Genomic DNA, 14,911 nt, shown 5'->3' on the forward strand with positions numbered 1-14,911 from the left:
TTGGATGATGGCAAAGTTTTTTAAGGAAGGAAGTAAAAAAGAAGCATAAAGGAGTTGGGAAATTCACAATTAAAGCACAACCAAAGCAGGACAAGGTGAAGAAAAAGACAATTTGGGGGAATGTTTGAATGGTAAAGCTGTGATAATGAGAGAAGATGATTTCTGATTTTAAGACATTTAATACACAGGGTTGGGGATATCAATGATACTTCTTTTAATTTGGAAAAACAACCAATTTCAGATTCTAGAATATAAATTACATTTATGAGACACACGTTTTGAATATCCCTCTCGCGGGGGAACAAAAAAAGATTTGAGGGAATCGGGAACACACAGAGAAAGAGCAGATGTTTTCGGAGAAAGCCGGGAAAAAAAAGTATGAAGAAGTGAGAGACGCAGACGAAAAGCAGTGCAGGTGGCTCATTAAAGAGGTAAACGAGTTGAGGTGGTGCATATTGATACTTTAAGATTATATGTTTGACGGATTTGAAGGTGTTTTGAAAACTAGAAAGCGGGGAGTTTTTTGAATTTGAAATGGAAGAGAAAGAGGAGAAAACTAGGCCAGCATTTGCTTTGTGGATTTACGAGCGATTTAACTATTACGGGAGCACAATATTCTGAGAAAACATGTTTGACGTGCAAAATATTTCGTAGTGAAAACTACAGTAATTCTTTAAATGACTACTGTAGCTCTTATGTCGATTTCCGGGCTCGATTTTTCTTTCAATATTCGAAAAAAAAATAATTCAAAAAATCGAGCCCGTAAATCGACACAAGAGCTACAGTAGTCATTTTAAGAATTACTGCAGTTTTCGCTACGAGATATGTTGCGCGGCTCAGAATGTTGTAATCTCGTAATATATAAGTAGTTTCCAATGTTTCTTGCAAGTTTTAGCGTTAAAATTGCATCAATTTCAGAAAATAGCCTTAAGTACACATCGGAATATTATTTGCAAGTTTCATTTTTCAATTTCCTCTTCCATTTCAATATTCTTTAGCAAAAAAAAGGTCGAGTGAACAATAAATAAACTAATTGTAAGGACCGTTTCCCCCTAACATATTGTCCAATTCACTTGATTGAGTATTTCTAAGAAAGGTCAATGACCGAAAAGTAACTGGCAAACTCTCAACTACTGTCATTTTTGGTGCAAACGGTGCAATCTGGCGACATCTGCCACTTCTTAATACGGTCTCTCTCTCTCTTCGCTCCACGATGCTTGATTGATGATGACCACCGGGCTGCTGGTGCTGCCCGAGAGAGCACACAGATTTGAGAGGAGTAGAGATAAATCAGTTTGAAAGAATAGATTGAGGAGAGTGAGGGATAAAAGAAAAAACTATTTGAATAAAGAAGGAATGTATTGAGTTTCTGAACACAAATGTGAATCAATCGGTAATGTGAAAACTAGAAATAAATACGATTTTTTAAAAACTTAAAACCCTTGCTGCATTTGCAATTGTGTCAGCATGATTTGAGCAAGTAGAGCACTTTGATTTCCGAAAAGAGCCGCTTGTGGGGAATACTGAGGGAATGGCACTTGTGGGGCAGTCATTTTGAGAAGAGCCTCCGAGAATCCAGGCATTTGAAGGAGCATTTGAGATGTTGGGGAGCTCTTTTCCGCGGAGCCAGGAGCAACTGGAGCAGCAACAGGTCTTGATGGTGTTGATTGAATCTCTGGGATCACGGATGGAACAGGTGACTCGCATTTAACTTCTTCTTCTTCTTTAATAAGAGTTGGAATATCATCTGATGTTGTTTCAACGTCAACTTCCATCTCGTTCTGAAATAAATTACCGTTAAGATTAAAAGATAAAGTGACTTTGGTAAGTTTTTCAAATCTTCACAACTGCCCATTTCGGATCAAAAATTAATATAGAAAAATGGAAAAATATCTGATTGATTCGGAAATAATCTTCATTTTCTTGGGAAATTTGGAAACTGGAGGAAGTTGTCATTTACCAAAAAACTGTCTTAGAATTTTTTTTCGGTAAAGGACAGTTTGAGAAAGTTTTTCAGGTCTTTAAAGTAATTTTTATGAGCATTTTCCCAAAACTTTTAAATAAAATTATTTTCAGAGAGTACAAATATTCCTCAATTAAAAACTTCTCAGAATCAAATGTTATAAATTATTGTACCTCTTTCTTTGACTCCTCTTCCAATGTAGCAAGTGGTTGTGTTTGAGAGAATTGTTGGAAGAGAGCATCCATCATTTGACTGAAAATTCAATTTTATAGAAACTGTTTATTGAGAATGAAATAGAATACCTTGATGGAATGAGTCCTGCTTGTGCTGCAGCCAACAATTGCTGAGCTGACAATCCAGCTGGAAGTCCAGAAAGTGTCAAGTCAAGTGGACATTCATCAGAAATACTGATTCCCTTAATTGGAGTTTTCGTGCGTTGTGGTGTTGTCTTAATTCCCTTCCGTGCAAGCTTTTCCTGATGGGCAATTGGACAACCAGAGAGACTACGGTGAGATGTTCTATTTCCATTGACATGTCCCTTTCCAGAGCATCCGGCTGTGGTGCATCGGAGCACGGTGTCTTGTCGGAGAGCAAGCACTGCAAACGGGAAAAGTAAGTGAGTGAGTGGGAAAAGTCATCAATCTTTGGCTCTTGCTACTGCTACAAGTATTGGCTTCAAAGTAAGTATGAAATGCATGAGAGCTCATTTATCTTAAGCTCTTTTTACCAGATTAATGAGCTAGTTTACTTGTTGCTCCAAGTTCACAGCCAGCTAAGATTTATGTTTAGTTTCAATTTAAACTTACTTTGGATAACAGTCTTGTCTGGTCTACGTGGACATCCGGACAAACTTCTGTGATGAGTGTAGAGTCCTGTCTGATGTCCTGATCCATCACATCCAGGTGTTGGACAAGCCAGTTTGCCTTCTGAAAGTTGGGACTTAGTACCGCTCCAAATGGAATTTCATGTGATTCGGTGCGAGTGGAGTGGTAAGTGAGGGGATTAGTTTATTTTGTGGTTAGTGCACTCATTTTATCCCTCCCAAATGGATTATTATTTTTTGATATTCTTCGAAAGAAAACTCAGAATGGGGGAATTAGTGGTTAGTAAGTTGGGGTTAGAGATTGATTTTCAACTGAAATATCTTCAGAGGATTACTGTAGGGTCCCAACTTTCTGTTCAAAAAGTCCTTACCACGTCTGATGCTCCATGAGTAACCAGTACCAGGTGATGGAATTGATCCGTTTGGAGTAAATGCAACTGTTGGAGTTGTAGAGATTGAAAGTTCATCACTGATATTTGTATGTGTAATTGGAGACATAACTCGAGATTCTGATCCAGATGAGTGTGGTGGGCTTGAAGCAGTTAATGGAGTCTTTGGAGTATCCGACGATGTCATCATTGGGCTCTGAAAATCGTATTTTTTGGTAAAAAAGATATGAAACGAAGAAAAACAATAATAGTAATCCATCAAAGTTGGCAAGTCTCACTCTTTACTACTACTACTCCTAGTAAGAACAATCGGTGAGGCGGCAGTGTCATTGGTCACGCAATGTCATCCGTTGGGTTCTAAGGTGTTTTGTGTCTGTTTTGACATATAATTAAAGTTGGAAGCCCTTGCGTGACCAGCAACTTGTTATTTCAAGTCATTGCTACCAACTAGGTGGTCCGAGGAGTTGTAAGAAATTTGATCTACCGTACTCGCTTTAACAATTGAATTTAATAGAGTTTCCAAAAGTTCCGTGAATTTTCCTGAGAACTTTCCTAAATCTTATAGAAAATTCCAGAAGTTTTCCTAATTTTCTAAAATCTCCAGAAGATTTTTGAACCTCCTAGAACTTTTCAAACGTTTCTCCAGCTTTTCTTTCTGAAACCTTTCGAAACAGTTTCGACTTTTCAAAGTTGCTCGGTTCTTCCAAGACCTTCCAGATGATTTTTAAAAATTTTTAAAAATTTTCCGGAACTTCCCAAAATTTCCTCGAAGACATGACCCTAATTTTCGTTAAGCTAGGCATTGCAAAACTACCAGTTTCCCTTGAAACTTCTCACTTAAATTTTCAAAATTTTGAAATAATTTCCCAAGTTGAGCTGCCATTCCCAATTTCAATATGTGTCAATGTGAGTTCATAAATATGCAACAAGTCACTTTTCTCTACCGTGTGCCCCCCATTCCCACTTCACTTCTTTTCACTCAAAATGCAAATTTCTTTGGCTTCTCACCTTTGACGACGACGTCTCCTCTGCTGTCACGACACCACCATCCAAAACTGAGTCGACATCGGAAGGTGATGTGTCAGAGTGTGTGGCGCTCATCATATTTCCTGATGTAAAAATTTCAAGCTGTTTTTGGAAGGATGGAGCCATAAATTGCGAGAAGAGGAACGACGGAACTCCTTCGAGGCCACTTGGAACTGATGAGGTGACGACATCTGCGGAGGTGGCGGTCTGAAAGTGAATGGAATGAATGAAGATGTTATCTCAAAGGATCTCAGACAGATGTACAGGCACATGTTCTTCTTCGGAAGCATAAAAAAGTTGTTAGGTAATAGTTCGGAACGATGGAACAGGTGCTCTCTCTAGGCCCTGTCAGCTGTCTTTTGCGTCCTTTTAAGACCATCCAAGGACACATCATATATTTAATTGCCGATTCGATTTCAAAACCGAACACTAAATTTTACTAACCTGTTCAGTTGGTTTCTGTGCATTGTTTGTTGTCGTGTCACAAGTCATATTCTGATCTTCTTCTGTTTCGTTTTCTTTTGTATCTGAAGATGATGGAATCGATGAACACGTGGCAGCAGCGGCTTCGGCTTCTTCGGCAACACGGACAATGTCTTTAGCTGTAATGAGCAAAAGTCATGATGTGAAGGGTAATGATGGAGCGGTAATGTATGGAGTTCTAATGAATAGGTAGAGCAACATGAGGAGATGAGTACAAGAACATCTGTCAACTCGTAAGATTCTGATATTTGAGATGAGAGATGCATTAGCTAAGTAGGGGTAAATCCCAAGAAGAGAAGTTTCAGTAGATCAAGTTCAAATTTCCGAGGCCAGATATTTTTCAGGGAGTTGAAAATTGAAGCTCCTTTGGTCGCCAGCATTTGTTTCATAAAAATTCACTTTTGAATAATTTTCTATTTCGCTACATTTATCAATTTAGGTATGCGGCAGGCGTAGGCCTCAGGTACTGTCAGAAAAGTTTCAGCCAATCCATCATGACTGTCAACTACAGTAATCTACCCATATGCCTCATTTTCCCATTCTACAATTTTCCTAACTCTTCCCTAATCTTTACCACCTTACCACCATATGTCATGTAAATGGTTCCAGATAGAGCGGTGACTAAAGAGAACGCAATGAATGTATAATTAATGATGCAGGACTTCTCCCCTCTGTTAGAGATCACTTGCGGTAAAAAAACTACAATAGAAGTGGGAAGCTTTTGATTGAGAAAAGGAAGTAACCAATGAGCCGAAGCGCGCCCTATGATGTTTTTGAAGTGGACCGCCCGTTTTTCGGAGATGGTCATGATGTAACCAGAAGCAGAGCACAATTCGCACAATTATGGACCGGAAAATGGAAGGAAGTGACAACTTGGCGGTGTCTTTTTGAGATTTTTTAATGAACAGAAGGAAATTTGTTTACATAGCCATTTTGAGGTGTTTTTGATTATGTAACTTATCGACTCACTGTGGCCCATTGTCACCTTTATCAGTAACTTTTTAAAATTAACTTTTGGAGTTAAAAAACCGAAAATTTGTACGAAAAGTGATTCAGTTGGCTAAATATAGCTACTTACTGCCTAGAAAAATCAAATCTCCAAAAAGTGACGCAAAGGTGATACTACAAATCGGTGTGTAAAACATCGACTTATAAGTCAGTTTCTGCCAGCCATCTGCAACCAAAAAAGGTGATATGACAAGAAGTCTTCATTTTTTGATTAGCAATAAAGAAAAAGTTTTGCAGAATGATTGCCCAAAATTACGGTATGGTGCCGTTGAAAAATATATAAAATATATAAAATTCCAGCTAATTGAAGCCGATGCACTTTGTATGGGAGGCATTTTGAATTTCAAAGGAAAGTTTTTAGCAAACAAAAAAACAAAGTGCTGGCGGTCTGTAGAGAACATCTGGCGACAGATGGAGGGGTACTTTTAAGAGGAGACAACTTCTAAGGGGGGAAAGATTTTGGATTTTGGATTTAAAGGTCACGACACTCACTCACTCGAATAGCCGAAATAATTGAATGGTAAAAAGTAAAAAGCGTGTGGCGGCTGTTTAAACTTTAAGCTTACATATTGGTCATTCGTAGAAGCATCTATATCACTGCTGACCATGGAAAAGTACTAGAGCTCCCTGTTTGAGCAGCTGTCGGTGTCTCCCAGTCACACTGTGCTTACGGGGTGGCCATATTTAGATTTTGACCATATAATAGTACTAGTAAATAGTACGAGAAAAAACTATTTGACGAGAAGAGAAAAATTATCTAGAAAGTCTTGTAGGGAGCAAGGAGAAAAAAATAATTTGAAAGTGAAGTTTCTGACTTTGAAATGGCTCTCTTTCTCAAATCTAAGTCAAAACGACTACAACATAATGCGATTTGACGTTGCGACACTAGATCAACCCGGGTTGTAGTTGAAAGAGTTGGAAAATATTGAAAAATCCAAAAACAAATGATGATGACGAGTAGGGTCAGAAGACCCAAATCTTTTCGATCCATTTTATCACAAGAATCAGATGGCAGATGGAGTTGCATTTGCAAAGTTATAGAGAGACAGTGGGGATTACGAGAGGAGAAGAATTGAACAAAGAAGGTTTCCCACGAGAAAAGTTTTACAGGTCAGGAGGAAATCCTCTATTCACTCTTAATTAAACAATTAGTGACACTTTGAAACTAGGCAAATAGCACCTAACCGAAACAATATTAAAACTATTCACACTGGAATTATAAATTAGAACAAATAAGTGCCGACTAGGAGAGAGTTTTACTTTAACAAACTGTATTCCGGGTTTTTTTTTGTTTTATCAAAATGTTTAACTATTAAAATGAAGAGAAATATTTGGCACGTACTTTGCCTGTTGAATAATTTTTAAAAGTTCAAAGATTGAGATAAACGATATAAAAGTAGAGAATTTTAGGGGCAAGTACCGCTTAACCATATGACTACGACTTTCATCGATTCCATCTTAGCTGTTTTTGGTATTATCAAGAAGTGAACGAGTTTTTATTTGTTTTCTATAGTTTACTGGTTGAATTAAATCAAGCTTAGAGTAACCAAGACACATGTAATCAAAAAGATTTTACCTATGAAAATAAAAACTAAATATTTTCCCAAATTTCTCCAGTTATTTTTTTTAATATAAAACACAAAGTATCCGAAATACAAGCTGAGCAACATCTCAAACTTTTCCCAAACTTACATTCTGGCTTCCGGCGTCTCTTCTTATCAGAAGAATCTGAAGCTGTGGAGTCTGGAGATTCAGATCCATCGGAATGAGTATCTGGAGGTGTTGGAAGTGAACCAGAAGATTTCATGAGCAATGACATTAAAACTGCTGGATCAATGGATGAAAAGTCTGGGTTGTTGGAGATTGATGACATTTTGATATAGATAAAGTCCTAAAACATATTTTTTAAATAGTAAGAAGGTACAGAGAAAAAGTTTTCAGCAAACAAGAAAAGTAGCAAGAAAGTGTAGAAGGACCACAGAATGACCACACATAGACACTCAAAGTAAGGAGGGCGGTCTGGAGGAGGACACCATCTGCTTAGCGGCGTGGTGCACCTGGCATCATGCATTGCCCGCGCACATACAGAGACTCCGCCTTCTTTTGGACAGTAATGGGGTTGCGTTCGGGTACCAAGTTAAACCCCAATGGCCCCCGATAATGCTTACGGGGGCAGGTGTGGAAGAGCAGGAAATGAATTATTGGAGATGGGACAGCAGGGATTAGGTAAAGTTAGATGTGCATGGTATTCAGTGGAGAACACTTGATGGGAGGATGGAAAATAATAATAATAGTTTACGTTGCGCGTGTATGGGAGATCAAATCCATCAGATTAGATGGTACAGACAAGACACTTGTAATGCGACACCTGTCTATGGCACTTTTGAATAAAGAGCTATGAATAGTATAGTCTAGATATGGAGTTTTTCAAACTTTTGAAGCTAATTGTATGTATAATAATTTTGAAAATGTGAAAAGTTGTCAATGGACGATACACAATTGTAATTTTTCAGGATTCACTGATAATTTTTGGATTTTGAAACTTTACACAAGTTCACCTAACAAATAGTTTTTTAACAGATATCAAAAAGTAACTAACTACAAAACGGTAGAAAAATGAATAAACATTTTCTTGCCAATTGATAATCTGTTGATATAGCAGAATACAACCTAGCAAAGTTGAAAAATTTAGAAGCAAAACAAATAAAGTCTGAATTTCTAGATTACCCCAGAAAGTAGGTAGTGTACACTTCCAAGTTTGGTAGATCTTCTTCTTGAACAAAATCAATCATAATCCTAAAACATATCTTCACTGTCACTATAGTAACAGTTTCACATTCAAGTGTGAACCGGAAGATTACAGAAATTTGAATGATTATCCTACATTTTGTTTGTTTTGAATGTAACAGAAGATAAGCCAAACTCTGAGGCGGTCAAGAGGAGAACCTAATAAAAGGTGAGGGATCTCGTTTATGACGTGGCAATGTATATTGGTTATGCACACAGAAATAGATACTATTGGGAAGTTATGTAGGTCACTGTATTGACAACAGGCAGACCTAATAGAGTGCAAACTAAACTTATTATTAGATAGAGATCTTACAAGGGTACACAGTTTTTAATTTTAGACCGTTTAACGAAATGTTTTTAAATTTACTTATATGATCGAGAAAAACATTAAAACTGAAATCCCACAAGTATAAGCCGTATTTTCCTACTACGGAAAGAGCAGGTTCTTGAATCATAGGACTTTTAATGGGGAAGATCTACCAAGTTTGGAAGTGTATGCTACCAACTTTTGTTTAGTAACCATCTGGAAAACTAGCCACTCTATCAGACTTGAACCCTAATGCTTAATTTTGACAGATGTTTTTTTTCATCAGAAATTATCAACTAGCACAAATGTAACATTTCTATCTCTACAATTTAGTAATTAACTACTTTTTGTATTTTTAAAATGTAGTGAAATATAGAATGCCAACTTGAAGAGAGAAATACTAATAGAAAAAAGCGCATCATGCTTATCAACCAACTTAACACTTTATATGTGAATTCGCAACTCTAGATAACTCTAGATATCAGTTTTAATTTACATTATTAGAAAAAAAAACATATCTACAAAATACCATGAAAGAAAATAATGGAAGTTACAAAGTGAGCAAAGAGTGTTGTCAAACTACAAGCATGGCCAATTTGTTTCGAAACGATCGTTGAACTTTAATGATGTGATGTATCATGTGTCATTTCCTACTAAATTTTTAAAAAAATCAATCCGAAACACGACTCCCCTAGTAGTAACTGAAAAGAACAAAACGATTAATGATGGTTGGAGAGGGAGACGATGTAAAAACTTAAAGAGTAGAAGACAACTGAGTTGTGCACGGCGGCTTCCTCTAGCCAATAGTTGAGAATTGGAGGCGGAGTCGAAAGAAGAAGTGACGGAGGGCGGAGTTATAGAGGCATACTTTCAACTATTGGGATTTGGAGTTCAGTACTTTGAGATTAATCAAAGTATGTTAAAAGTTTCATATTCAAAAGTGCAGAATAATAAAGTTAATAGTACAGAAAATAGGGACAGATGTTGTACTCATCATTCGAAAAATAAAAAGTTGGTCCAAGGCGGTCGCTTATGGGTTTTGAAGACGCGTGTAAAAGTAGAAATAAAACAAAGAGTATATTGGAATAGAAAAGTGAGTGTTAGTTGTAGAATGCGATATATTTATGAAAATTGAATTAATATGGTGAAGAAGGAAGGCCTCCCGAGCACATACACAAGCGCCAAGATGAATGACGAGATGAATGAGAAAGACCAACTTTTTTTCGCTCCGAAATTGGAAAGAAGTTGAAGTAGAATGAATAAGGGAAAATGGAAGAAGTTTTGAAGAAACTCGAGAGTATAATGAGTTTGAATAAAAGGTAAGTAGACCATGGCTTGTTGAGTGAAGAGGGGTAGATCAAATTTCATATAAATTTCAAGTTACAGGAAGTCCAATGCGGTCCTCAAACTTACTTTAGAAGAAATATATTCTAAAATAAGCATATTTGTTGGTTTTATGTAGCTTCAAAGGTAGCTTGTTGTACCCTACCGCATAGTTAACGGTGTAATTGAACCGGTGGGACTTTCTAATAACCTGGAACATGACCGAATCTCAGTATTGAACACTCCAGAAATTTTCAGTTTGAAAAATTGAACAATTTTGCCGAAAATTTGGACTTATTTCAAAATTTTGAGTTATAGCAAAACTTATGAAAGTTGATTTTTTGAAATGACAAACTTTAAATTTAATCAAACAAATCGGTGTAAAAACGTAGGAAAGTTTTTTGATTACCGAGTAGAATATCTAAACTTCTAAAAACTCAAAAATTCCACTAAAAATTAAATTTTGATGTGTGAAGCTTCTGAATTGAAAACAAAAACTGAAGAATAATCATTGATGATTGACAGTTAAAAACTTGAATCATGTGATTTATTTTTGATTCCAAATGCCCAGTTGAAACAAATAAAACGATATAAAAACTATGAATCACAACTTGGAAAAATTGCCCACTTTTTCGCATGCACAACAATTTTCGAATAATTATATTTCTCATTGTCAGGAGGAAACTTTTTTTTGGAAATTGGAAGACCTCAAATATAATTTTCTCAAAGTTTCAATTAGCGATGAATAATTAATATAGATGCAATGTACCTAGAAATAAGTGAACTTTTCAAGACAAGAATGAACTTCAAGATTTTTTTCCTTAAATGAAAAGTTTTCCGGAAAATGGCAATGGGCAAACCCTCGCTAGTCTCTTCTGAAAAGTGGAGCGGGCGAGAGTAGGGCGAATAGAGAGCCCCCCCCCCCCGTCACGCCTTGACCAGCTGAAATGTCTCACTGTCACAAAATCAATTCTCAGATACTTTACCTGTTTCCTAGTACAATCTGTCACGCTTCCCTTCAAACACCCACTTGACAGCAATCTGCCACGTCACCAATACAGATCATACTTGAACCAAATCTAGAGCAGGTGTCCACATGCCTATTCTCACTTTGTGTCAGCAACTGCAACATCACTAGTAGCAGCACATTTCAAATGTTAAACTGGATGCCTCCTGGCGCCCAAATCAAATCCCTTCAGTTTTGGAAACATCTGTCCTTTTGCGGACACATTTGTTGCCAACTGGTTGTGTTGCACCATCTACTTTTTCCACACAATTCGAATGGTTGTATGGAGAAGAAGGTGGGGTGCCCACTAAATTTGCATTTTAATGTCATTCACTTCTCTCAACACAAGGCGCGAAATGCGTGTCTCTTTTCTTTTCTTTATGAGGTGCACGATAGGGGGATATGGAAGGAGAGAGAGAGAGTTCGTTGAAGTTAATGGGACAGATAGTTTTTGTCAGGAAGTCTACCGTAATTCTATGATTTTAAAATGTTCGTGTTGTCTAGAAAGCTAAAATTTGAGGCTTGAACTAGGAACCTTGTCTTGGACCTTCGGATTCCAGACATTCAGACTGAGAGCCTGTCGTAAACTCGAATCCTCAAGACGGCCGGCTTTGACCAGGTTTTTTAATCATAAACTTTGAAAGGGTCTCATGTAGGTACAAAAATAGAATTCTGCCTGTCTGAAGTAGGTATACGAGTAGATAGGCAAGGCGAGTAGGTAGGCATTTTTAATCACATGGGAACCAAATAGAAGGCATACTTCTGAGAAAACTTTTTAACTTTACAATTTAAACCAATTAAAAGTGACAGTAACCCTACGATTCGTGGCGAGACCTACTACAACTAGTTCCGGGATGACCGTAATCCTAAGTGAATCCAATTGAAATGCTTCAAAGCAAATAGGAAACAGAATAGATTGTGTGATTCGTTCCTCTCATCAGAAAGCAAAGTGAGAGCTCTCTTCTGACTCTTCTCACTTGGAACCTTAAAGCTCCGCCCTCGTTTTTGGAATGACAAAGAGAGAGGTAGAAAGAGAGAGAGAGTGCCCCCATAAATTGGAAAACAACAATGAGACACACACAGATATCCACACACACTTTCCTTCTTCCACGTATCTCTGCGCTTCTCATCGGGACTATACTATTCAGAAAAAAGGGTCTCCAGAAGACGAATGTGTGTGGTGTAACGAGTAGGTGTCTCGATTCGAACAACGACGCCTTTTTTTGATGTGTGCCGAAATGGGTTCACCAATATTGGAAAGTCAACGAGATGCTGGAGCAAAGAGAAAGAGAAAATATAAGATATAAGATTGCAATTTATTGCTTTAATCGGAGGACTTTCATGGTAGAATATGAGGCAGTTTTTTTGGTTTTAGGAGAGTCAACCATAATGTTATCTTTGCCCCACCCCTTTAGTTTGCTTTTCCAGAGGTTCATTTTACAGATATCAAAAAATGATTAACTACAAAATTGAATTTTAAAAAATTCCGCTTGCACTACATTTTTTAGAAGCTTTTTTAGACTATTGAACTAAAAAAAAAGTTTAGAGATGCACTTATCACTGTGGGAAAGAGCCGGCAAGAGTCGGAAAAAGGTGTGATGTAACACTAAATTCTATAACAGTCTGAGAATATTTTTAAACTTTAAATCCAGTATTCTGGATTAAACTAGAACAACTGGTCAATTGTTCTTGCAATTTATCTTTAACTCAAAATAGTTTTTCTATTAAAGCAATTGTTCTTAAAGCAAATAATATAAATTTTGGGCGTGAGTAAGAATCTCCACTTTCAGTTGAAAATAGAACATTTCTATGTATATAAAAGAAGGAAAAAAAAATAAAAAATGGCATTTGGCCAAAATTATTCTTCCCCTGCTCTGGATCGTTTGGTTGAATGTGTTCTTTTTTATGATTCCCTTTGAATAATATTGAGACATTATTGAGTTTCCCTCCAAGGTTTTATGAACACTATAAAAGTTTTTGGGATTTGAAAAAATAAAAATAAAGATTAAAATCAAGTTTATTTCAATGTAATCTAAAGATTTAAAAATCTGTGTGTTCACTATTATGCCTGCACTCCAATGCTCAACTTCTGCAATCAATATCAGATATCTTTAGCCTTATCAAAAAATTACCAATTGTTGAAATATATATTTTATTTCTTCTTCCGAAAAATACTCTTGTATATCTGTAAAATGAATCAATTTATAAAATTCTGACAAATCTATTTTATTCTTTTTATTGATTCAAGCGTAACTTTTCCTTTTTCCCTCAAATCTCCTCCACCAACCAATCCAAACTTCCTCGCCTCTCTCCAACTTTGATGGGCGTGGTCTGAGCAAGTTTCCCGCTTTCCACAACTACGGTGTGTCTCCTCCTCTTTCTTGCCAGCAGATGGTTATCAAGCACGAAAATCCGGAAGAAACATAATATTTTCACAGGGAGCCTGATGGATGGTCATTTTTGAGTGATTGTGCGTTGAAAAATGAGCTAATTTCTAGTTGACTATTGACAGAGATTTAGTTTCATTATGAAGATTAATTAATGATTGGGGGGAACATATTTGATTAAAATGTGAAGTATGTGGAAACATTTAGGTTACGTTTTTGAAAAGGGGAAATGGCTTAGGAAAATGTTTAGTATCTTTTTTTAGCAGTTCTGTGAATGGGATCTTCCTGGTTGTGCTCTGACTATGGAATTTGAACTAGAAATTTTCATTTCAACAGTCTGATAGTCAAGTAACTTTGAATATTAGGTCCTTCAGAAATAACCGCAAGATGCTTGAATGATCCCGATCGTGATGCGTGCATTGTGTCCAATCTTCATGGATCTCACGGAGGCAGTGAAAATGTGTTGAAAACTTCAAAATATCATTCAAATCAAAGTCAAAAATTCCAATTCCACAACAATTCAAAAATTCCAAAAGACAATGCTTGTGTGTCACACTATTCAGGGTCTCCTCACCGAACTTAATCGTCTAAATGCGTGTTTAATTGAGTAGACATGGAAAGACACCACGAAATGAACAAAACACGGTCTCTTTCTCTCTTCTCCACATTCATTTTGCCACCACCAACTTACTCACTTTTATCGCTTTTATTATTCGATTCTTGTCTCCAATGTGGCCCCCTACTCCACCACTTTCCATTTTTCTATCGAACCACCACAACCACACATACCCACATATATACTCACAAATTGAACAACAACTCTAACTAACTAAGTCGCTTCACTTACTCACGCACAGACAGGCCGGAGCTTTTAGTTTTTACTACTACTACCGTAGTTTGTGGTGCACGAGAGTATGTGAAAAAGCGAATGGAAGACATGAAGAAGTTGGAAACCTGATCTTTTGTTGCCCACTTAAAGACGTCAAAAGCTTCGATACTTTTGAGAGAAGAAAGTCAGTGCCAACACACATGCATAGTTATCAAGTTTCGTTTTCTGCCCAACTCTGACATTTTTGAGAAACTAGCAGTGGTGGTGCGAATCAGGATAGTTAAGCCTGGGAAACATGGGAACCATTAGAATAAATAAGTTGAGTAATTCTTCAGTCAAACACAAAAAGAGGCACTCCCGTAACGTTTCGGTAAAAACTTTCCAATATCGATTCTCGCTGACATTTTGAGTGATAGCTTTTCCAATAAAGTCGAAAATTGAAGCCAACTTGTGGGGCTGACTTTTTCTCATAGATAAATGGGGATTTTTGCCCCGCAGATATTTGGGTATTTCTTGCAAATTCAGAAAACGTTCTTCACCATTAAAAGCAACCAAAAACTATCTAAAAACTATTCAT

General features: G+C 36.9%; 1 protein-coding gene and 6 non-coding genes across 8 annotated transcripts; 4 read left to right on the plus strand and 3 right to left on the minus strand.

Moving 5' to 3' along the window:
• Nucleotides 1–1,339: 1,339 nt before the first annotated feature.
• On the minus strand, nt 1,340–7,583 carry ztf-11 (Zinc finger protein ztf-11; the record flags this gene model as incomplete). 2 transcript variants are annotated; one of them, NM_001264316.4, is made up of 8 exons in its annotated part: nt 1,340–1,781; nt 2,137–2,215; nt 2,266–2,560; nt 2,770–2,889; nt 3,158–3,371; nt 4,184–4,408; nt 4,646–4,803; nt 7,385–7,583. In NM_001264316.4, 8 exons carry the CDS (start codon nt 7,563–7,565, stop codon nt 1,434–1,436), a joined length of 1,620 nt encoding a protein of 539 aa, NP_001251245.1. The 2 variants fall into 2 exon arrangements, with proteins under 2 accessions (NP_001251245.1, NP_001251246.1); NM_001264317.3 differs by lacking the exon at nt 7,385–7,583 and having other exon boundaries at nt 1,434–1,781; nt 4,646–4,693.
• F52F12.12 lies at nt 4,441–4,563 on the plus strand. Its single transcript, NR_050453.1, has one exon. It is a non-coding gene; the product is annotated as an Unclassified non-coding RNA F52F12.12 (non-coding RNA).
• On the plus strand, nt 6,363–6,473 carry F52F12.11. The gene has a single exon (NR_050454.1). It is a non-coding gene; the product is annotated as an Unclassified non-coding RNA F52F12.11 (non-coding RNA).
• A 3,730-nt stretch (nt 7,584–11,313) lies between the features above and the next one.
• F52F12.15 lies at nt 11,314–11,497 on the minus strand. The gene has a single exon (NR_050455.1). It is a non-coding gene; the product is annotated as an Unclassified non-coding RNA F52F12.15 (non-coding RNA).
• F52F12.16 lies at nt 11,386–11,535 on the plus strand. The gene has a single exon (NR_050456.1). It is a non-coding gene; the product is annotated as an Unclassified non-coding RNA F52F12.16 (non-coding RNA).
• A 449-nt stretch (nt 11,536–11,984) lies between these two features.
• F52F12.14 lies at nt 11,985–12,134 on the plus strand. The gene has a single exon (NR_050457.1). It is a non-coding gene; the product is annotated as an Unclassified non-coding RNA F52F12.14 (non-coding RNA).
• Nucleotides 12,135–13,902: 1,768 nt separating this feature from the next.
• F52F12.19 lies at nt 13,903–13,985 on the minus strand. The gene has a single exon (NR_050458.1). It is a non-coding gene; the product is annotated as an Unclassified non-coding RNA F52F12.19 (non-coding RNA).
• Nucleotides 13,986–14,911: the final 926 nt, after the last annotated feature.

The sequence above is a fragment of the Caenorhabditis elegans genome, chromosome I (genome assembly GCF_000002985.6).
Source record: "Caenorhabditis elegans chromosome I".
Lineage (NCBI taxonomy): Eukaryota > Metazoa > Nematoda > Chromadorea > Rhabditida > Rhabditidae > Caenorhabditis > Caenorhabditis elegans.